The following is a 24,350-nucleotide window of genomic DNA, read 5'->3' as shown; positions in this document are numbered from 1 at the left end:
CGGATGTCCGGGATGGTGAAGCTGGCCATGTTGCTCTCGGGTTCGGGGGTGTCCGGATATCCGGGCTGACAGCCGGTTTTTCGGGTGCTTGGGAAGGGTCGGATGTCCGGGCTGGCGAGGCCGGATGTCTGGGGCCTGTAGTGTCCTGGCGGCTGAGCGGCTGTGGTGGGTGAAGCTCCAGGGGCCGGACGTCTGGGGTCGTGGCCGGATGTCTGGGTCCTCGGAGGTGTCCTTGACTCCTTCCGTTGGTTTTCTTCATCCGTGAATTTAGGGGCTTGTACATCTTCACGTGCATCTTTGGGAGGATCCTTTTGATACCTAATCATGCACAACGTCTCAGACTTAGGTAGTAGCCATGTTTCATGCATAGAAGATGGAAGTTCGGAGAGGAGTGACTTCACCTTATTTTCGATAGCCTTGACTCGGGCTTTTATCATTGGTCCAAGTGGTGGTGTTGGAGGTGTAGGTGCGTTCATGGGATGATCGTGGGATGCTCCGCATGAGCTACTAAAATGGAAAATGAAGGATTTGATTCGTGACTAAAATGGGTGAGGACGTCATGGTAGTTAGTGTAAGGATTATACTTAAATGGAATTAGTAGGAAATTATGCTAGGCAAAAAAATATGAACACGGCTAAATTGCATCTTATTTTTTATGTTCATTTTATAGAAGAGTATTGCATTGCAACATGTTTTTTATAATGAATCCGATGTTATGAGACATGTACGAAACATCAAAATTTTCCATTACAACGCACGGACATATATGCTATAGTAAACTTTGAAATAAATATATTTAGTTGGGCTTCTAGAACGAGCTGCCCAGCTTTAATAAAAGATCCGGTCCTGGATTTTTCACGCTGAGTCGCTGACCCAGCAGCCCTCACAAGTCACAAAGACCCCTCAAAAAAAACAAAAAAGCCAGCCCTCGCAAAAGAAAAGAAACAAGTTAAATAAAAAGAATTTAAAGAAAGCGAAAGAAGGTACGCCGACCCGAACCCCATCGCGACGACGTTCGCCGCGAAGTCCCCCCTCTCTTCTCTTGGCTAAATCTCCCGCCGCCGGTGCAGCTCGGTCGCTCCGTCGCCGGAGGCGCGAGAGGAAGGGGGAAAGATGAAGACAACTAAGGGAGGGAAAGTCATGAATCCCACCGACGCCTTCCGCAAGGAGCAGCGCAGGAAGGAGCTTAAGCGGGTGAGTCTCCAACCCTAGGGTTTCTGCCCTACGGCTTGCGCTCTTGTGGGGGGTTATCTGAACAAGACTAGTACGCTGCAATAGCGATAGTAGTTCGATTCGTTAGATTTGTTGTTTCGTGGGGCGGGTTAGGGCTATCTGAAGGTGGAAATTCAGCAATGACTTCGTAGCTTTCTGATCGTTTTAACATGAGATCCTCTTGTGCTCGTTACGGTCGATTGAGATGCTATCACGTACTCCTAGTAAACTAGTCGTTGTTTTGGTTCAATTGGACAATGCATTGTGGCATTCTTGCATGTAACAAGCATATTTACATTTGACATCACTAAGATACTAGGTATTTCGCTTGAAGAGCTTGTATGCAGCACATAGACCAATCATACACTTGTACCACTATGCCACGCGGAATGGATAGTCATAATTGGGCAGCATACCCGTAATTTTAACTGTGAACAGTCTTGACCAGAAGCTGCAGCTTGTTCTGCTTTGTGATGTAAAATTGCCTGGCTGTCTGTTGTTTTGGCTGGATTTAGACAATCTCTGGTAGAATAGGGTGGTAGCTTGATTTTGTTGCTCAGTTGGATTTACTTTTTTGCTATGCCACCCAACAAAGGTTAATAGCAATGCTATCGTGATAGGAACTAGGGTTTTGCCTGCCTAGGGCGTAGGCTGTAGGGGAACGAGGGAGGTGGGCGAGGGCTGGAGCGCGGCGGCCGGCGGCGGGGCGCCGTCCTTGCGGTTCGGCGGCGGCGGCGCAAGCAGGAGGCGGCTAGGGTTTTAGGGTTCCGGCTCCTCTGGGAGCCGGGCAACAGAATAGTCTTATTGCTTAAATCTGAAAATAATCTTACAACTTGTATATATAACCACGATCTGAAAATAAAACTAAGATAACTTGCGGCCTAAGCCTGCCCGGTGGGCCTCCTACGGCTGTAGGCCCGGCCGGTCATAACATCTCTCCCCGCCTGCGCAAACAGCTCGTCCTCGAGCTGAAAATCTAGATAGTGTTGGCGGAACTCCTCGCGCTGCTCCCAAGTAGCATCCTCTTCAGAAAGGCCACCCCACTGGATCAACACGTACCAGGAGCCACGACGCAGCTGAGCCTTCAACGCCTTGGCCGGCTCCCGAAGTAGGCGACCGTCAGCAACTGGCGGTAGAGTGGGGGAAACCGCCGGTGGCTCTCCACGGAAGGGCTTGAGCAAACCCACATGGAAGACATCATGGATCCATGCACCCGCTGGAAGCTGAAGACGGTAAGCCAGCTTCCCAATGCGTTCCAGGATAGCAAAGGGACCGGCATAACGAGGACCCAACTTCCTCTTCGCACGGGGGTCCAGGGACTGCGTAGAGCGATGAAGTAGACGCAGCCAGACCCAATCACCCACCGCGAACTCCGCCTCGCGATGGTTGCCGTCGTAGTAGTGTTTGGCCAACTGCTGGGCCTGGAGGAGGCGTTGCCGGACTTCTGCCAGCATCTCGTCACGGTTCCGCAGAAGAACCCCGGCCGCCTCGGTCCGCGCCAGGGCCGGATCAAACAGAAGAATCGGCGGTGGTGGCCGGCCATACACCACCTCAAACGGTGTCGCACGGAGGGCGGAGTGATAAGAGGTGTTGTAGCAGTACTCCGCCCATGATAGCCAATCGACCCATGCGCGAGGGCGATCACCTGTGACACAATGCAAATACATGGCAATCACCTTGTTAACGACCTCAGACTGGCCGTGGGTCTGAGGATGGAAGGCTGTGCTCAGGTGGAGCTTAACGCCTGCCAGCCGGAAGAGGTCGCGCCAGACATGTCCAGTGAACACGGGATCCCGATCACTGACGATCGAGGATGGAAACCCGTGGAGACGGACAATACCGTCGAAGAAGGCCCGAGCAACAGATGCCGCCGTGTAGGGATGCCCGAGCGCGATGAAGTGGGCATACTTGGAGAAGCGATCGACCATCGTGAGAATGACGGACTTGCCACCTACTTTGGGGAGGCCCTCGATAAAGTCCATGGAAATGTCCGCCCAGACCTGGGACGGCACCTCCAACGGCTGGAGCAACCCAGCCGGCTGAAGCGTCTCCGTCTTGTTGCGCTGGTAGGTCACACACGACCGCACCCAATCACGAACTAGGGCACGATCACCTGGAATGTAGAAGTCGGCGCGGGACGATGGAGCGTCTTCTGCACACCCTCATGGCCCGCCGAGTGAGCGAGGCGCATCACCTGGTGACGAAGATCATCATGCGCCGGGACGAAAACGCGGCGGCCATGTAGCAGCAGGCTGTCGGCGAGGCGCCACGGCGCATCCAGCTCCCCCGCAGCGAGCTGCTGCTGCAGGAGAAGCGCGTCGGCCGCCGCGGCCGTCGGCCGTCGGATGTCGGCGAAGAGCGCGAAGGAGGGCCCGATGATGATGCAGAAGGCCGCTCCCTCAGCCGACCCATCGTCAGTGTTGGCGTCACGCCGAGATAGGGCGTCGACGACCGTGTTAAGGCGACCCGGACGGTATTCGACAGTGAAGTCAAACCCGAAGAGCTTACTGATCCACTGGTGCTATGGTACGGTCGAGAGCCTTTGATAGTGGTCCGTTCGGATCCGCAAGGAGCGACCCCAAAGATAGGGCCGCCAATGACGCACCGCCTGCACCAAGCCAATGAGCTCATGCTCATAGGCCGCCAGCTTAAGATGGCGGGTGGCAAAGGGCCGGCTGAAGAATGCGAGGGGTCCATCGCCCTGATGAAGGACCGCACCGAAACCCGCACCCGAGGCGTCGCAGTCAACGGTAGGTCGAAATCAGGCATCTGCAGGACTGGACCCGTCGTGAGGGCCCCTTAAGGGCCTCGAACGCGGTGGTGGCCTCCGCATCCCAAGAGAAGGCGTCGCGACGGAGAAGGCGCGTGAGCGGGGCCGCGATAACGCCAAACTCCCGGATGAATTTCTGGTAGTATCCCGCAAGGCCCAAAAAGCCGCGGAGAGCCCTGGGCGACTGCGGAATCGGCCAGGCGGCGACGGCCGCCACCTTGTCGGCGTCCATGGCCACTCCCTCGGCAGAGATGACGTGGCCCAGGTAAGCGACCGAAGGTGTCCCTAACGAGCACTTCGAGCGCTTAAGATGAAGATGATGCGCCCGAAGCTCGTTGAAGACGATGGCCACATGTTGGAGGTGCTCTGCCCAAGAGGCGGCTGTAGATAAGAATGTCATCAAAGAAAACGAGCACAAACCGACGTAAGTAGGGCCGGAGGACGTCGTTCATCAAGGCCTGAAACGTCGCCGGGGCGTTGGAGAGGCCAAAGGGCATCACCAAGAACTCAAAGTGGCCGTGATGAGTCTGAAACGCCGTCTTGGCGATGTCGTCTGGATGCATGCGCACCTGATGGTACCCCGACCGGAGATCCAACTTCGTGAAGAAGCGCGCCCCATGTAGTTCATCCAGGAGTTCATCGACCACCGAGATAGGGAACTTATCCTTAAGTGTGAGAGCATTAAGGGCGCGGTAGTCGATGCAGAAGCGCCACGTGCCGTCCGACTTGCAAACGAGGAGGACCGGCGCCGTGAATGGTGATGTGGAGATCCGGGTAATGCCCGCAACAAGCATGAGTGCACACTGCCGCTCCAACTCATCCTTTTGCAGCTGAGGGTACCGGTAGGGCCGTACTGCCACCGGTGCCGAGCCCGGCAGGAGGTGAATACGGTGGTCGTAGACCCGAGCCGGCGGAAGGCCCTGTGGTTCCTCAAAGAGATCACTGTGCTGCTGCAGGAGGTTATCTAACAGCGGATGCTCGGCCTCAGTGGTGGCCGCAGCCAGCTGGAGCGGAGGCGTCGCTGGGGTGCCTCCAACGCCCTCCCACCGGATGCGTCGGCTGAGACGCCAGAAGGTTATCGCCAGGGTGGCGAAGTCCCAAAGGATGGGATCGAGAGTCCGCAAAAAGTCGACACCGAGGATGAAGTCGAAGCAGCCCAAATCAATGCCGACGCAAGTGATGGTAAGTGCTCGTCGCCGATAGTAATGGGCACGTCCCGAGCGAGCCCATGGCAGCGGAGGCGGTCGCCATTAGCGACGGTGACTCGCAGCTGCTCCCCGCCGATCGGCTGTAGCGCGAGGCGCCGCATAGTAGCCTCAGGTAGGAAGTTATGTGTAGAACCCGTGTCCAAGAGGGCCACTAGAGTCTCGCCATGGATCGTGACCGGTACAAGCATCATCCGCTCATTACGGATGCCGGCCAACGCGTGAAGTGAGACGACGAGTGCCGTAGCCGGCGCGGGCGTGGGTGCCGGCGCGACCTCCACGGCGGTCGGGTCGCCGGGTCCAGCATCGGTGTCCTCGTCCTCGGTCTCGTCGGTCGTCTCCAAGTAGAAGAGGCGCGGGCAGACATGGCCCGGGGCGTAGGGCGCGTCACAGTTAAAGCAGAGCCCCAGGCTGCGGCGCTCGAGCTGCTCCGCCTGTGAAAGGCGCCGGAAGGGCCGTGTCGCGGCCGGGGTGGCCGCCGGTGATGCAGCTGAAGGTGCGGGCGCGGGCGGCGGTGGCCGTGGAGGAAGTCGGCTCCCACGAGGCGCGGCTGGCCGTGTCAAGGCTTGGGCGCGCTGCTCGAACGCCCGAGCATAGTACATGGCCGTCTGCAGGTCTTGGGGCCCCTTCATCTCGACGTCCACGCGGATGTGGTCGGGAAGGCCGCCGACGAAGAGTTCAGCCCGCTGTAGTGCCGTCACCCCCGGTGCGTGACACGCCAGAGCCTGGAAACGGTCGGCGAAATCCTGGACCGTGGAGGTGAAGGGTAAACGGCCCAACTCGGACAGGCGGCTGCTGCGCCGTGGGGGCCCGAAACGAAGGAGGCACAGCTCGCGGAAACGCTCCTAGGGAGGCATGCCGCCCTCGTCCTGCTCGAGGGCGTAGTACCATGTCTGGGCTGCACCCCGGAGGTGGTAGGAAGCGAGCCAAGTGCGCTCCGACGCAGGCGTGCGCTGCCCCCTGAAAAACTGGTCACACTGGTTTAACCAGTTAAGAGGGTCGTCCGAGCCGTCATAGGTGGCGAAGTCGATCCGGGCGAACCGGGGTGGCGTCGGGGTCGGCGCGCCAGTGCCCACCGGCTCGGCGATGCGGAGAGCGGATGACGGTGCCCCGGACTGCAGCGGGGGCACTGACGGGTCCCCGGCCTCCGTGTAAACTGGCGGTGGCGACGTCCCGGTGAGCCAGGCCGAAATCGGAGAAGGCGACGGTGGAAACCGCACCTGCTGAATCGGGAGCCCTCCTGGAGTGGCCTGGCTTAGGCTGATGTTGGGTGGCGGCGATGGCGCGTGGCTCGGCGCGGACGGGGCCGGCGCGGGCCAGGCCGGCCACGGGGCTGGGGCGGGCGCGGTAGACGCAGGTGGCGCCGCGGGCGCTGGCGCAGGCCACTGCGGCCAGGCCGGCGCTGGAGCGGCCGGGTAGCCTCCGGTGAGGGCCGCGGGCACCGAGTACCACGGGAGAGCCAGCGGTCCGGAGGGCACGGGTGGCCGGAGCGGCGGTGGCGGCACGTACGGGCTGGCCAGGTAAAGCCGGATGCCCTGGACCGCGACGACCAGGTCGTTGAGGACACTGGCCATGGCCTCCGGCGAGTATTGGGCCGGCAGGGTCGATGGAGATGGCGGTGTCGTGGTGACGGGGGGCGGCAGCAGCCCGGTGGACGCGTCGGAGAGGAGGTCCAGCGGCGCCGATGGAAGGGCCAGCGGGCCCGTGACGATCGGCGATGGCGCGGCGGTGGTGGTGGTGGTAAGGGGCAGCGACGGCGATGATGGTGAGGATGACATGGTCGAACCCGAGCTGGATGATACCAAGGTGATAGGAACTAGGGTTTTGCCCTGCCTAGGGCGTAGGATGTAGGGGAACGAGGGAGGTGGGCGAGGGCTGGAGCGCGGCGGCCGGCGGCGGGGCGCCGTCCTTGCGGTTCGGCGGCGGCGGCGCAAGCAGGAGGCGGCTAGGGTTTTAAGGTTCCGGCTCCTCCGGGAGCCGGGCAACAGAATAGTCTTATTGCTTAAATCTGAAAATAGTCTTACAACTTGTATATATAACCACGATCTGAAAATAAAACTAAGATAACTTGCGGCCTAAGCCTGCCCGGTGGGCCTCCTACGGCTGTAGGCCCGGCCGGTCATAACATATCGCCTAGCAGCTTAGTTAGGGCCAGTTCTTTTGGTGGCTTCCAGAATAAGCTGCAATAAGCTGCCCCCTACCTAGCTTATTCTAGAAGCGAACCAAACTTATTTTTTTAGAAGCCTAGTAGTTAAGACTTGACTAGTAGGCTTTTAAAAAAGAAAATTTTGGTTGGGCTTCTAGAATAAGCTGGGTAGGGGGCAGCTTATTCTGGAAGCCCAAAAAAGCTAGCAAAAGAAATGGCCCTTATACTTCTTTGTTATGTCACTCCAGTTTTCTATGGTACTTTTATCTGATGGTGCACTTTAGGAGCAATCTAGTTTGTCAAAGTAACCAAAGCCAGTTGCTGCAATTGTTCTGTGCTGTACTCTTGCATCTTCAGATGTCACATTTTTTTGGTGCACATCATTTTGACCTGGAAATGTATCCCTCGTCATGTATCGTGATACAGATGCACCAACACTGTAAGGCGGCAATAGTGATCATTACAGAGTGTTACACACTACGTTATGTCCACTTATTAGCTTTGTCGGTAGTTTTGTCTTTTTAACCCCAGTTTCATATCAGACTGATGCTAAAGATTTTTTACACTTGTAATTCATTTAATCTCTCCCTAATAATAAAGCACGGATTGACTTTGTCGGGTTCACCGTCACAATACGCTTTCTTTTCATGTCATAATACGCTTTTATAATTTGTATGGACAAAATCATAATATAAACAAGGTGGTACTAATTTGGCTTCCGCACGTCCTTGTGGAAGTTTTCGTACGTCGTTGGAGAAAAATTCATCCCTCGTTGTCCCAACGAAGCCCAGTATGCCTCAACCGGCTAGCATGGGCCTCAAGCCATCCAACGAATCTTCTGGCAAGATCCGCCCCCGGCCCCTCCGCCACCACAGGCTCCGCCCCTTCGCCGTGCGCCGGCCCCACCGGCGACACCCGACGCCGGCGCCGCACCTTCCTCCAAATCCTCTCTCCTCCTCAGCCACTGCCCCTCCCTCTCCCCCGCCTAACACCCCAAGCCCCCAACCCTCTCCCTCCGCAGCCTACCTAGACGACAAGAGGATGCGTGCTCCCATGTCGAGGCTGCTGCGGATTCGGCGCGGTCGCAGCTGCAATGGCAGAATGACACCAACGGGGGCTGTTAAGTGTTAACAAGCACATTTGACATGCCACCTCGTGCCCCTCGTCGGCCACTGCATCGTCCGCATGCTCATCTACACGTTCGTCCCGATGGCATGGGCGACGAGGCAGCACATCACACTCGGGGTGGCGAAGGTGGTCCGCGGCACTGGCGCCTCGGGCAACATCGTGGCATGGCTCGTGAAGCTCCTCTGTCGCGGCTACACCGTCCCCGCCACCGCCAGTGACACCGGTACCCATCCCTTCACCCCCCGGGCTTTCTTTTTACCCCTGAACCAGGGATCCATAAATTCAATGGCGGATCGGGTGTTTGGTTAATCTCGCTAGCCAGATTTTATTCAGGTCGTTGTTTCTTCAGCATATAACGTCTTAAATAGGACTACAGATATTGTTAAAAAGTGTGTGATGATTGTCAGACAACCTTTGGATATCCGTCAAAGACTTCACATATAAAGTGGAGGATGTGATTCATTCCTTACAATATGGGCTACGAATCAAATTCCTAGTACTTTTTTTACTGTGATATTTTCACTTAATTATAGTATATCTAATGTGTGATATTTATTAAACAGATGAGAAACATTTTTGTTTGATTTGGGGACTCAGTTTGTTTGTGGATTTTGTAGAGGTAGCCGTCATGTACGTCAAAGTTCCACTCAAACTACAATCTATCTGAAAAAGGCCATGATTTAATCTTGCCTCATCAATCACTCTCTTCCCCAATCTTTTAATATCTTCTGTTTTAATTTCCAACCACCCTGCAAGCTGCAATATAACATCCTTTTTCATGTCAATCAGTAAATTAATCTCATGATTTAAGCGAATCATCCGCCCGCTGTCACCGCTGAGACTTCCAACTAGAGAAACTGGAGCAGTGGTGCAAGCCTTTTCTCTAGCCGTTGTATTTCTCTCATGAACACCAAATCAGCTTGGTCCAATGGTCAATCCCTATTGTTTGAACAAGAAGCCGATGTGTACATGTGTAAATTTATGAGCGCTACTCTGTACGCGAGAGACAAGCCACTTTGACCATGGAAACAAGCCGAGTTTGTTTATATTTTTATGTACACAGACATAATGTTGTATCTTACATTGTTGCTTTGAACATATGCTAAATTTCTTTAGTTGGAAGGGGGCAATCCTCCTTTTCAAAAAATATGCTAAATTTCTTATTATATCAAACTGTTCTTCCTTTCACCATACAGATAAGGTACAATAATGCCTGCACTATTAATATGTTTCCCATATATTTGGCATTTAACATGATGAAAATTTCTCAAGATTTCTCAAAATCATGTCTAATAGAGTACTGTTTAGTTCCAGGTTTTAAATTGTCCGTGATACAATTAGTTGCATGGAGTACTTGAGTTACACAGGAGGTTTCTTAATTACATGGTTCCTGATGCCTGGCCAAAAGGCACCGGACTGATGCACAGGAAACAATTCATATGAAGTTTTTCCTTGCTATTCGAACTATGGACGTGTGAGGCATATATGGCAGTGTTATTATATTTATATATAGCCTGCACCAATAAGTTCGGTCCATTCCAAACCTGGCGATCTGCTAATGGAATTTTATTTTATTCAGTTGTATTCCTCTATTGGCACTATCCTTTGCAAATTCCACACTCCAAATAATTATTCTGTCGTTGCTAACTATGGTCAGTGCATAGTCCATACCGCTATGTGAGCAAGTCTTTTCATTGCTCTTAGAACATTCAAAATTAGTGCTCTCTCTAGCTTTGTAAGGTGTTTTTCAGGAGTAACTTTTTTAACCATTAATTCACATGTTAGCATGTTCTGCTTAATAAGATAGTACTAGGTGTCATAGATGACTATTAAATAATTTTGCTCATGTAGCCCATTGGTCTGTCGTGTTGTTGGCACCTTTATGGTCTACATGTAGTTCAGTGGTCTATCGTGTCATGGATATTAACTGTTCCTGTTGAAAGTCTGACATAGACTCCAGTTCTATCTGTGTTACACCTGTTAGTTATGAGCACTTTTCGGTTGTCTGCTGCTTCTTATTTGGTTGCGTGCTGCAAGCGAACTACAATTGTGGTCTCAAGAAATTACATTTACTAGCACTTTTACCTCACTTTGAGAACAAAGTTCTGGTCTGCTGCTGTTATATTGAAACTTCATTTCAGATGATCATATTTGTGTTCTTGCCCTTTTTATATGTACAATTAGTTTGCAATTATTTCTCTTCCTGTTATATAGCATTATTTGTCCTTTGCCGCTGATACATATACTGCCTATGATGATCACTTGGCTTTGAAGTGTAGTATGCACTGAAGTTCAGTTTCTTAAATGCAAAATATGGGCCTACGAGAAGTGTCAATCAAAGTTTGGCAAATACCCTAGCAACTTCTAGGTTTTGGTTTGTTTACTAATAAATTATTTCTCTTTTTTGCTTTATTAGGTTCGCATAGCATTCGATTTGTATTTTTCTCCCGGTGCAACACACGGGCATTTTTCCTAGTCTGTTACCAAGTAGTTTAATCCATCTTTATTTCTCAAACTTTATCATTTTCTTTGCTCCGCAGAACAAAAAAGAAAGAAAGAAGGTACGGGAGGTTGGAATTTTGAAAAAGGACCCAGATGCTATAAAGGATCAGATTGAGAAGTTGGAAAAGATGAGTAAGTATATTGCATTGTATTTCGAGGCTAATTCAGACCTTTAGATCAATGTCTTAGAAACAGACCATTTTAAAAACCTATCTTTTATGCAGAATCAGATGATTATTTACTTGCCCTACCAGCTTTGTTTGTAAGAGGCCTAGCATTCTAAGTTTTATGTGTCTTGAGTCGTTGCTTTGATGATCATGTCATCTGACATATAGAAGAAGAGTCCGACCACGGGCGGGAATATGATAAAAAAGCGCAGGATCATGACCACTTGCTGGAAAACAAACCACAGTCACCACGAAGGTGAAGTACTCAAACTAGGCACAAGGGGCGGCCATAGAGAGACCGACGAACATGCCAGGCTATGCTATCAGGAACATAATACCCGGGTGGTGGCTGCATGTAAACCTCCTCACACAACTCATCGTTAAGAAAGATATTCTTGACATCAAGCTGAGACATAGACGAGTGATGAACAAAGGCCATATCGAGAACTGTGCGAACAATGGTCACATGGGCCATAGGAGCAATGTCTCACTGTAATCATGCCCACGCTCCTGCTGAAAGCCTCGTGCCATAAGACGAGCTTTTTAGCGCTCAAGAGAACCATCAGAGCGAGTCTTAACCTTGTAGACCCACTTACAATTGATGGGACAAACACAGTGAGGAAGGTAAACAAGATCCCGCGTTCCGGTGTGCTGAAGTGCGGCAATCTCTTCTACCTCGCATGCTGCCATTCAGGATGAACTACATCACGATACGAAGCCAACTCAAGATTAGCAGTGCCAGAAAAACCATAGTGGTGAATGGCGAGGTGAGGACGAGCACAAAAGCCATAAGTAGGCTATAATACGGCGAAGATGGCACACCAGAAGTAGATGGCTCGTCAGTAGACTCATCCACAACACGTGGACGACGGGTATAATAGTGAGGATAAGAGGGAAGAATACGAGGAGGAACCACCGGGATAGACTCAGGTGATGGAGGCGGGGAAGCCATCAGGGATGAAAGTGTAGAATCATGTGACAAGTGAGGTGTGGAAACCATAGGAGCCGGCAGCGTCGGATATGCAATAGTTGGATGAGCAGGGGCAGTGGGATGGTGGACAAGGGATCAACAAAAGTGACAACTACGTCAGAAAAAATTGAGGAAAGAGATATCCTCCACTGAAAAGGTCGAGGAGGATGGACGCATGTAGAAGGGACGAGACTCATCATAAGTCACGTCCCGAGGAATGTGTATCCGACGACTGATAGGAACCCAATAGCATAGCCCTTATGCTCATCACTGTAACCTAAGACACACTAAACCGATTAAGCAGTCAGTTTGGTGTGTTCGCAGGGTGCAAGAAGAACGTAACAAACACAACCAAACAAGCGAAGGGTCGACTAGCCAGGTGAACGACCAAAAAGAACTCCGAGAGGGATGCCACCTTGGAGTGCAGAAGAAGGCTGAAGGTTGATGAGATAGGTGGAGGTAGAAACAACTTCATCCAAAAAATGAGGGAGAAGTGAAGCAACAATCATTAGCGCATGAGCCGTCTCAAGAAGGTGATGATGCTTGCGCTTAGCCACACCATTATGAGCGTGAGCACCTAGACAAGAGAATTGGGCAAGATTACCCTGCACAGCAAGGACTCCACGCAACATCTTGGAGATGTAATCTCCAGCAGAATCAACACATTATAGTATCGATGATCTCGTTTCGAAGCGAAGGGAGCTGGACCCCATAAATTTAATGAAGTAGATCAAACGGAGGATGAGATACTGACTCACTAGTATGATGATAAGGTATGTTTACTAAGCCTACAACCTTGACACTCGAAAGAGACATCTCCGTAGATAGACCCTAGAAGATCTCGAACTAAAGACGACATACGAGAGTCACAAAGACCCAGATGATGACGCCACTACTGAAAGGAACCGGTAGCTGAGGCGATGGAAGTAGAGAGATTGGTGACGGTGGTGGCTGCGGAAGGAACATGAAGCTATTCCACCTCCCAAAGTCCTTGAGGGTCACGACGGCGAGGGCCAGCCCCAACCAAAGCATGCACGCACTGATCCTGAACAAAACAAGAGTCGACCAAGAATGGCGCGGCAACCAGTGTCAGTAAGCTGACCAGCTGAAAACAGGTTCATGGTAAGTCGAGGAACATGAGCAACATCGGGATAGAAAAGGAAGTGCTAAGAGTGCCTTGACTAGCAACATGAAGGGGAGTACCTTCAATTGTAAGAACATGAACTGGATAATCAAGAGAGCTAAGGTAGGACAAGGTGGAAGAATCAGAGGACATATGAAAGGAAGCTCCAAAATCTGGAATTCGTAGGGGATCGGTGTAGGGGGTGGTCTCTTAGTGCCAGAAGCATCAGTCACAGAGCTTGCAAAACCGAAGCTGCAAGTGACACTTAAGTCTCGTAATATCCTGCTCATTCAAGGAGACAATTGAGAGTGTCAGAGTAGAGTACGAGTCCTAGAAGAAGAGCTGCGCATATGCCTCTTCCTCTTGAAGCAATCAAACTCAGAGCGACCATCCCTGTTGCAATAGCCGTAGTGTATACAAGCATGACCCCACCACTAGGAGTGGGCAGAAGTGGTGGAGGACCGGGGTGGGAGGTAGCCTGTCTGCCTGTGTAGTAGGCGGCCTAGCAGGAGCTCCAGTAGCGAGCACAAAAGGGAACCTCAAGCAGACCAGCACCACATAGGCGAGTCTCCTCAGCGTGAGTCTCAGTATGTGGTTGTTTGGGTACTGAGGATTAGATGCAAGATTTTAGAAAATGAGTTTTTAGAGGATTTTTAGGAAAACTACTTTTAGTTAGTTTTTCTGTTAAGATTAGCATACACAATTCTTTGTTTGGATGGGAAAAAAAGAAAACATGATGATGCAGTTCTTCGCTCTAGCCGCCTATTGAAAATCCTATTCTGTGATCACTACTTGTCTTCTTCATCTTGATCCATTAATCTCTTCTACGACCTTGCCCTCGCGCCATTGTCCCACGCTAGAGAAAACCTTTGACCCTTCCGCTTCATATAACTCTCCATGCACTGATGTAGTTGCTGTTGTGGTCTCGTATGATGAGTAGGATCAGCTGAATTGCGTGCTCATCCACCCGAGTAATGATCGAATAATCGATTGTTAGGTCTCCCGTACGATGGAGCGCCTTAATTATAGGAAAAGCAATGCTACTACGAGTAATAGATGTGCTCACAGCAACATCATCAAGCTCTCATGTCGCTGCCCGCGGAGGCGCCCATGGTGAAAGTGCGCACAGGGAAGACGTCCAAATTACTGATGTAATACCAATGGAGAGGATGGTACTCACATTGCCGTTGTTGCGGTTACAGAGCAATCCCGTTGTGTGCCCTTATCGCTGCCAGCGATCGATTCTTTCCGCCGCAATCCGTTTAAATCTTTTGTATATAGAAAATTGGATTGTGCAAAAATGTATATTGTTCGTTTGTTCTAAAGTCTATTTTTTTGGGTCTTGTCGAACTTGCTTTTATATGTCCATGATTAGATTAGAAAATCCAAACAAAATTTTAAGTTGTTACAACCGAAATTACGTTTAAGGAGAAGCAATTCTGCATAATCTTCCTATCCAAACAACCCCTAAGAGCCTCCAGAAGAGAGAAACACGAGGCACACGGGCAAACAGCTGAGCGCGCCGCGGCTCAAACTCCTTACTGACCCAAGACAAGAACTCGTAGATGCACTGAAACTCCAAGTTGGACCTCACAGCCCGGCAACACTGGCATGAACCACAACGAGCAGTGCGGAGGGAGTCAAGCTGACGTCAGATAGCAGAGCTCTGTGCATAGAAATCATCCACATTAGAGTCACCCTTCGCGTGCTTGTGGTGGACCACATACAGGTACAAGGCATCACCAGAGCCGATAGCGTTCTCGGAGAAGGGTCCGCATGTCGAAGGCAGTAGAGAAGCCCACAAACTTAGAAGAAAACTGAGGCAAAACACCAGCTCGTAGAATAGCCGAGCATCATTATCAAACCACTAAGTGTAGAAAGACAGCTCATTATGATAAGTGTTAAGAGCCGTTCGGTAGTCCGAGGCCTGCTGCTCATAAGCAGCAGCAACAACAACATCAACAGCAGCCTGGCGACATCCTTATCAGCCTTGGAAGCATCTGAGGCAAGAACCGGTGGCGTCTGCAGGGTAGGAACCACGTGAGGAACCAGGCACGTCGGACAAGAAACCTTGCCAGAGAACGCCCCATAGATGAATACTATGCATATTAGCGCACATAAACACGACGCACTTGGTGTAGTTTACACCATCAAACATGATGTGGCAACATGGAATGGACACGTAGCTTGCTGCATTGGACATCACCATTTTTTTGCGTGGAGCAAACCAATCTGATCTGGCTGACCGCTGCACACGTACGCAACGAGCCCAACACTCTAGCGCCCACTTCCGTCAGCGGTTACGAGCTGACACGCTAGATATGAACCAACCGGAATGGAGCTGCGCGAGAGATCAGATTGGGAGGCGGATGGCGCGACAGATCAGATCTGAGGCGACTGGCGTGGATGATGGTGGCGGCTGGCTACGGATGGCATGGAGGCTGCGGAGAACTAGCGGTGGCGGATGACCTGACAACAGTGGACGGCGCTGATCAGCATGTGAAAGGACCGCCAACAGCGGTTGAGGAGTCATGCGTGGAAGGGGAGAGAGGGGAGGCAGCGACGGCTAGTTGAGAACAGGATGGCGGTGGCGCGAGATTGGATCGGAGGCACAAGTTGTGGGTGTGAAAAAATTACCTAGGCTCTAATACCATGTTAGGAAATATGCAACTTGTATTTCCTGGGGGCCCAGTGCCAGTGTATATATGCTACATGAAAACATATTAAATTCAAATGTGAAGTATGTCATTCACAATGTGCTGACATGCATATTTTTCCTTATCAAGTCATACTGTCCATAACCACTCAAAAATTAACGCAAAAAGTGTTACTTGGGACTGACATGCGTAGACTTGATTCCTCCAGGAAAAAAAGACATGCATGACTTGATGAGGTGGCATGGTTTGCGTGCATAGATTAACGCAGAAAAGTAAATTACGAGTACATGCATGACTTGCAGATGTCACACAACTTCAATCTAACGGTTATCAACAATTGAGGTGATGTGGAAGCACGCACGTGTAGAGAAATTTAGTAGTGGGGCAGCTAATTAGATATAGAAGATTTGCTTGCTTATAGAACGTTGTTGCCTGTTTGAATTTATTTGTTTGCGAGGAGGAAATGTATGTTAATGATTTTGGCAAGCTTGTATTTCTGAGTGATTAATTACTATTTGGTTGATGCAGAGGCCGATGGTGCTCTGGATAAGGCTAGGAAACATAAGAAAAGACAGCTTGAGGATACTTATAATCTTGTTGTGAAGAAAAGGAAGGTATTCTTATTCTGCAGATACGTTGGACTTTCTTTTGGAAGTCTCGAATGGTTTCACTACCATTACTGCGATTTTAATATCTTTTTAGTCCATCAAACATACAAGATTTTAACTGTTCCTTCAATTTTCTCTGACCATGTTACGGAGAAGTATTGGGGGCAGCACTGTAGCCGCAGGCCCAAACCTGCAGCACAGTCCCTAACCACAATACAAAACAGTTGGGCCTTAGGCAGGCACATGGCTAATCCTTGGCAGCGAAGAGGTCCCAAGTTTATCCCTAGGAAATATCTCTATTAGGAAGTTGTCTTTACTTTCCAAACAGTTCAGATTTGGTTTGTTTTCCAAGTTACATGAGGATAGTTTGCATTAGGATTATCAATAAGTAAACAGAGAAAAATTGCCCGAAACTAAGAGTTCAGAGCGTCCAGCATCATGGCAGGGGACGAGCCCCTACGTGCGCCTAAGGTGAACCTCGCTATTCCCTCTGATCAGATCCCTGTTCCCACCACCAACTCTACGCACGCAACATCTTGGTATCAGAGAGGACCTTCCTTAGCCTCCCACCACCAACAGCCACCACACCATGGGCGACCCCATCACCACAAAGCTTAGAATGGGCAGCAAAGAAGTCCAAGTTTATCACTAGGAAATATATATATATATATATATATTAGGAAGTTCTCTTTACTTTCCCAACGGTTAAGACTTGGTTTGCTTTCCAGGTTATGCGACCTCTCTGATCTATATAAAGGGAGGATAGTTTGTATTATAGGGTTATCAATCAAGAAACAGAGAAAATTGCCCTGAACAGAGTTCAGAGTCTCCAGTGTCACGGCAAGGGACGAGCCTCTACGTGTGCCTAAGGGCGAACCTTGCTATTCCCTCCGATCAGATCCCAATTTCCACCTCCAACTCCACGCACACGACAGGCTAGGGACCATTTTGGGCAGCACATTAGGTTTTGTTTGCTATCCATGGTTCCATATTATTTTTTCCTTTTCCACAATCTTTTGTTAGTATTTTTTAAGTTTGTCCGGAACTCTTTTTAAGAGGAAATGCAAGTGGCCGCCCAATGAGTTAAGAAGAAAGGAAAAAAAAAACTGTTACAATTTCATCAAGATTCAGGAACATGATATTTGGAGGATTTCTGTTAAATATCCCATGCTGTTAGTGAACTATGTTAGTGTATTCTGATGTGTTCACAAGAAACATTTGGTTTTGATAACAGGGGAAAGTTAGAACTAAAAGGGATCATTCCTTTTACAGAATCATCTGTATCTACTCTGTTATGCAATCTAACTGAAGACTGTTATTCCCTCCGTCCCAGAATAAATGTCTCAAGCTTAGTACAACTTTCTACTAGAGTTGGTACAAAGTTGAGACACTTATTTTGGGACGGAGGGAGTATTATCGTATTCATGAGTTATATATCCCTCACATTATGGCACAGTATGAGTGATTTTTAATGTGTTGGTACTTGGTAAACCTATTTGGACTTTGTATTAATCTTCTAATTTCTGTACAACTTCTTGACGGGATATGCTATAACTAGTTTTTTTTGGGAGCATGGTACCTCATTGCCTTTTCATATCTGTGCCAGGAATATGAAGAAAAGATGAAAGAAAAGGGTGAGCAACCAGTTATGTTCAGGTGAGAATTTTTTCATTTGTTATACATTCATTTCATTAAATTTACATGCAATTGTTTTCGTTTATTAAATTTGTATTTCATTTCCAACCAGCCATCTTGGACCACCAAAGAGACGGCCTGCAGCAGATGAAGATGACAGAGCTAAAAACCCTATGCCTGAAGTATGGTATTTACAGTTCTTCGGACACCGTTGATATATGTTACAGCATGTTCAGAACAGATACTAACTAGGTTTGTACTGCAGGATTCTGTTTACTATCACCCAACCTTGAACCCATCTGGGGCACCACCACCTGGCAAACCTCCTATGTACAAATCATCGATAGGTCAGCATAACTTGTAGGATATTTTCTTAATATTTTTTTACAGTTTGCTGAAACGTTCTTGCTCACTTTTGTTTCTTGATTGACAATAGGACCAAGGATTCCACTGCCTTCCTCAGTTGGTGCTGGGGCTTCATCTTCCATGACAGAATCTGAAGAAGCAGGTCCTTCCACCATGCCCCCTCCTCCACCGCCCCCTCCACTGCCAGCCTCTTCAGAACCTTCAGATCTATCTGTCCCTTCTTTACCTTTACCCCCACCACCGCCCCCACCCCCACCTAAGCCTGCTGGCGCTGTAATAGCACCAGGCTTACCGCTGCCACCTCCACCTCCTCCTGGTGCACCTCCCAGAGAACCTGTGTTAGATCATATATTACTGCCACCACCTCCTCCTCCACCACAGCGGCCTTTGCAACAACCACCTCTACCTGGTACAAATGAGCTGCTTAATAAACAAATTGTTGGAGAGGGTGCAAGCTCGGCAGATTCTACACAGGTGCTACTTCAATTTTTATTTTAAATATTTCTGACTCTTCCAATATGTTACTACTATTTATGCATTCCCTGAAAATCCTTATTAATATTTCAGTTACCATTCTCTTCGTTTGGTTTATTATTTGGCTGCTAGTTCCGGTCACAACTTTGAATTTCATTTTGCAGGCTCCAGTTGTGCTACCTCCACCTCCACCTCCCCCTAGGTTGCCACCGAACTCGAATGAAATACAGGCTACTGACGATACTGCTATGGATACTCCTGTTGTGAAAGAAGATGCTAAAATTTCAAGGTTCTTACCACCACCTCCACCGCATCCATCGCAGTTACTGCCTTTGCCTCCAAGGCCTCCAATGATGCCTCCAGTACAACCTGATATTCTAAGTCCAGGAATGGTTAGATTTCCTCCACCACCGTCACAACCAGATTCAAGGCCACCATTTATGGCTCCTGGTGTTGCTGCCAGGCCCCCTCCACCTCCTCCAGCATTAACTCCGGCTCAAATGCCAATGGCACCCTTTGGTGTACTTCCTGGTCCGTCAGCAATGCTTAGGCCTCCATTTTTTCCAGGACCCGAATTTGCTGTTTTTGGCCCAAGGCCGCAGTTACCTCAGCAGCCATCTTACGTCAAATCGGCTGCTTCAACAGTTGTAAAGAGACCATTAGCACAACATACTCCTGAGCTAACAGCTATGGTATGTGTTCTTTACTCTGGTTATTGACTTGCTGCATCAATGCTATCACTTGCTTATTTCCTGAAAAGTTCTCAAACACAGCAACAGAGTATTAAAACCGTGTACTATGGTGATATGAACTAAGGCTTGGGTATATCATTCCATGGAAACACATATACCATAGCAACGATGACCTAATGCAGCAAACAGTATATTTTGCCTTTTCAGTTTTGGGTTTTGATCACTGTTATATCTGCCATTTACAAAAGGTTTTGGGACCAGCTTTCCAACAAATAGACAATTTTAAAATATGTTCTCATCTGAATTACAAAATCTGCTGACTATCAGGTAGTCCATATAACATGTTACTGAGATGTTTTTTGTTTAACACCGAGGCAAAAACATTCATTAATAAAGAGAAGGTTATGACACTTACTTACTTACTTACGAAGCCTTTTATCCCAAACAAGTTGGGGTAGGCTAGATATGAAACCCTTTCACGAGGACTTCCCAGGAGGTCACCCATCCTAGTACTACTCTCGCCCAAATGGGTTTCATACCCAAAAGACTGGCTAGTTTTTACGTTGGCTCGCCAAGCCTATCACAACCCTTAGATATGAAACCCTTTCACGAGGACTGCTTCTCTACTTGCTGATCGTTCTTTTCTCACACAAAATTGCAACAATAACTGGGCCAAAAAAATAGTGAGTAAAAGCAATAACAATCCGGTCTGTACCTCTCTCTTGATCTTGTTCCTTTTTTATTTCTCACACAAAAAGCTCCACCAAACGCGGATAGATTGATCTGAAGCAAACTCCTTTTTTTCTATTATGGCCAGACTTTTCCACGTACATACGCTAACCACCGATTCCTATCCAACACTAAAACAAACAAACTGATCTCACCAAAAAAACTGATCAGATCCGTGCGCAAACCCAGCTGCTTCGTTTGAATCTTTTCCTCGCTTGATCCTGGACTGCACGCACGGGAGAAACGGATCCAATCTGATCGATCGGAAAAATAAGTTTTGGCGCCTGTATGTATTCCGAGAACAGAGGAAATCGATCTTGTCACAAATGAAACGGAAATCAATTAGACCCAATCTTCAATCTACGTGCAAGCTCCTCGGCGGCACCAACAACTATCCACAGCAGATCTTCAAAGCCTCGGCAATCTACGAGTGCTATAGCAAACACCAGCAGATCAATTTCAATAAGACGAACACGCGGTGACAAACCCAGTAATCTGATACCACATGATAAGGATCAACGTGATGATCCTATAGTTTTTGCCCGATCTTTCACCGCAAGACAATTAGATAGCAAACCTTCTAATCACGTGATCAATCCACGCAACCTGAAGATGAGGAAACGAATCCAGCAAGCAGCAAGCAACGTGAAGATGAACAACACGCCTCTAACCTTGGCACGATAATCCTTGATCACACAAGAACCTTCATGCAATCATCACTTTATTTGATAAACAACAGCGCCGTCCCCGGAGGGATGATTCACACGTGGACACAATGTTGAAAACTCGATCTAAAAATTTGACCCCCTCTAAACCTAGCCACTGGCCTCCTTATATAAGCATCTAGAAAACTAGTCGGTTGGACAGGCCCACACTAAAACACACAAAATAAAAATCCTAAGTGGCCCATATCATGACCTGGAAATAAAATAGTAAAACTGGAACCGACCAAGTACATGGTTCGGTCACCCCCTTTGGCACACCTCTAACTTGGAGGAGTCCTGAAGTTGGGCTTCACCTCCTTCATGGGAACAACATGAGGTACTGGGATGCCCTCATCAAGATGACTGGACTCTTCCGGCAAACAAATTCTTTTACCAGGACACACACACACACACACACACATTAGATACTTCTAGATTAAGCTTGATAGACAACTGGACTCTAAGATGCCATTTATTACAAGAGGAAGATGTTCCGACGACGAAGATGGGGGTAATCTTGGAGCAAGAGTACCACAACAACGTGCAGTTTAGCGTACTTCAAGAAGGCCAGTGCCTTGAAGAACCTGATCTCTATGCATATCCTAGAGAAGGTTATGACAATGGGTAGCAAAAAAACAAAACCCCCCCAAAAAGATGCAGGGCCGTTACTCTCCCGGCATCAAGTTACTCAAGCGCTTCGGCCACGCAAGGACCCAAAGCTTTGCCTCATTCTTCAAATTGTTCAAGATGATTTGAGGTGGCGTAGATTTCTTCCGAAAGATCCTCGAGTTCCTCTAGTTCCAAATAGTCCAATTGGCGAGCATTGTGAGGGACGCCATTGCTTTGCTCCGCGTAGCCATATAGATCCACCAACTACAGATGGAGTGGTGAGTCGCCCATTGGGAGGGGTCGATGTCAAGACCAAACCAAGCTTTGATCAACCTCCACATGCGCAAGGTGTATCGACACTTGAAGAAAAGATGAGTGGCGAATCCAAACTCTCTTTTGCACAACGGGCAAAGGCCACAATTTTATCTTCCCCGCCGGTCAAGGCGATCGGCCGCCCACACCCTATTTTGAATGGCACGCCAAGCAAAGAACTTGACCGTCGATGGTGCCCAAGCTTTCCAGATGACCTTGTTCATATGTGTGAAGATAGTGTTGGGTTCTATGGTAGGGTGCGTCGACTGCAAATTAAAATTTCCTACGTGCAGAACAACCAAGAACATGCTACGGGAGATGGATCACAGATCGTTACCACTAGACGTGTAGTGCCGTGCAGCGGAAGAAGAGTTGGGGCAGCGCGTCCACATGGATCGTCCCCTCCTCGTCCGATCTCCCTCGAACAGCCGGTCGTGGATCCCATGTATAAGTTCGCCGGAGCGGCGCAGGTGCACCGCCTCTAACGGTATCCACGCGTGCAGGAGGAACACTGTGCGGCGGACTGCTAGGTCCAATCACATAGTCGGTGATGAGTGGAGGTGGCTATTCGCAACACATGCAAACCCTAGTGACAACGCCGAAGCGATCAACCGCACGAGTGTGCCGCACCCCCACTTTATATAGGCGTCCGTCGCGGGCTCAACACTTGGGCCTCGCACGGACCCTAAGGCCCAAAATCTGTTCGGCCTGGATCCGAGTCCGAGTAGGATCACTCTGACTCGTGGAGTCGGACTGGGCCTCACAGGTTCCTTCCCTTAAGCGCGCGACCCCTTAGGTTCTGGTTCACTTGGTTGCGAGTCAGATCACATCCAACTCGGCTAGTCGGCAGCGGCCTCTAGCAAAGCATGCAGACTCCAAGTGTCCGATGAACCTGATGTTCCCTTTGCCACACGATATATGTTGTCGGGCTCAAGGCGAGTCTGTCATCCTTGTGCTAGCCCGACCTCTTTCTCGTTCCAGTGATGCCGACCACTAACCGGATTATCTCATAATCCCTGTCGCATGGCCATGCTTATCTTGGTCGGATCACATGAGGGGCCCAGAGTATATCTCTCCTGATCGGAGGGGCAAACCCCATCTTGCTCGAGCATGTCTCGCAGCATGGGTCTGGACAAGCCCAAAACCTACCTTTGTAACTACCCAGTCACGGAGTAGCGTTTGGTCGGCCCAAAGCAGGTATGTCACCATCCCGAGTACATGCGCCAACTCAGGTCTTAGGACATAGAACGCATGTTGTACTAGAGACTCACAGATGACATATCGCTGCGTCTCATTCTCATAGTTGGTTCTGTCCGACTTGGACCTTATCTCAACTCGGATCCGACTATGTTGAATCCAATCAGACCCTTCCGAGTCTATATTATCCAGTTAGCATCCAATGCTCCATGGCTAGTGAGACCAAGCCATCAACCATGTCATATGCTAGTCTAGTCGGTTGTGCGTCCACACAGCCCTTTCGACTAGGGTCCTTTTAGGACAGCCATCATACAATGCATAGTCCCACAAACAAGTCACGTACTTGCTGATACACATCATTGATAATGTCCAAGGACTATCTTTATTCATAAGCACATAGGAAATATCATCATACATGATTGCCTCTAGGGCATATCTCCAACATATAGCTCCTATGAATTGAGCCTTATAAGCTGAGTTGACCGAGTACTCCCTACTAGGAAATAGCTTCCACATGATAGTCTTGGGCTTCATCAAGAAGAACATGGGAAAGTTGAGACCAAAGCTCGATGAATTGGGCGACATGATCCCAAGATAGCCCGGAGCATTTTTTTTAAGGCGTCACTATGGCGTTGCTTAGGCGACGCTTATGCGTCAGGGCGCTCCCAGGTGCCAAGGCGTCGAGCTCGCCTTACAAACTAGAGTAAGGCATCCGCCTTAGTCTTTAGAGCGTCCAGATCGTCCGCCTAGGCGTCCTCCTGCTCGCCTCAGGCAAAAGCAGATGCCTCAGGCAGGGGAGAGAGAGGTTCAGGCGGGAAAAAGCCCCTCGCGCGGGAACACAGGAGCAGGAAAGATTCCCTCGTGTGGTAACAAGTACGCCGGAGGGGATAGAAAGAGTCCAGACAAACAGAGCAAACCAGATCCAGCACGATAGGGAGAGGTGTCTCACTGTCTCTCCTCTCTGGAGATTTGGCGGCGGCTAGAGCTAATCCCAGATCCTTCTCCTCTCCGGCAGCTCTCCAGCAGCTGGTCCCCCCAATCTCATGCAGCCTTTTCCTCCCCCCTCTCCAGCACAGGCCACAACAACAACCAGCAAGGTATGCCTCCCCCCTCCTCCCCCTCCTATCCGGCAGCTTCTCCCCCT

At 49.5% G+C, this 24,350-nt stretch overlaps 1 protein-coding gene across 1 annotated transcript in view; it reads left to right on the top strand.

The window, feature by feature from the left end:
• The first annotated feature begins 975 nt into the window (after positions 1–975).
• Positions 976–24,350, top strand: part of LOC119354589 (protein EARLY FLOWERING 5-like) — a 25,843-nt gene continuing 2,468 nt past the window's right edge. The window contains exons 1-8 of the mRNA XM_037621300.1: positions 976–1,194; positions 11,002–11,095; positions 16,409–16,494; positions 18,095–18,144; positions 18,236–18,305; positions 18,389–18,470; positions 18,560–18,963; positions 19,128–19,655. Of these exons, the coding sequence (XP_037477197.1) occupies positions 1,114–1,194; positions 11,002–11,095; positions 16,409–16,494; positions 18,095–18,144; positions 18,236–18,305; positions 18,389–18,470; positions 18,560–18,963; positions 19,128–19,655 (1,395 nt within the window). The 5' untranslated portion in view covers positions 976–1,113. The remainder of the gene's footprint in view (positions 1,195–11,001; positions 11,096–16,408; positions 16,495–18,094; positions 18,145–18,235; positions 18,306–18,388; positions 18,471–18,559; positions 18,964–19,127; positions 19,656–24,350) is intronic.

The sequence above is a fragment of the Triticum dicoccoides genome, chromosome 2A (assembly GCF_002162155.2).
Source record: "Triticum dicoccoides isolate Atlit2015 ecotype Zavitan chromosome 2A, WEW_v2.0, whole genome shotgun sequence".
Taxonomy (NCBI): Eukaryota; Viridiplantae; Streptophyta; class Magnoliopsida; order Poales; family Poaceae; genus Triticum; species Triticum dicoccoides.
This window is presented reverse-complemented; position numbering and strand designations above follow the sequence as displayed.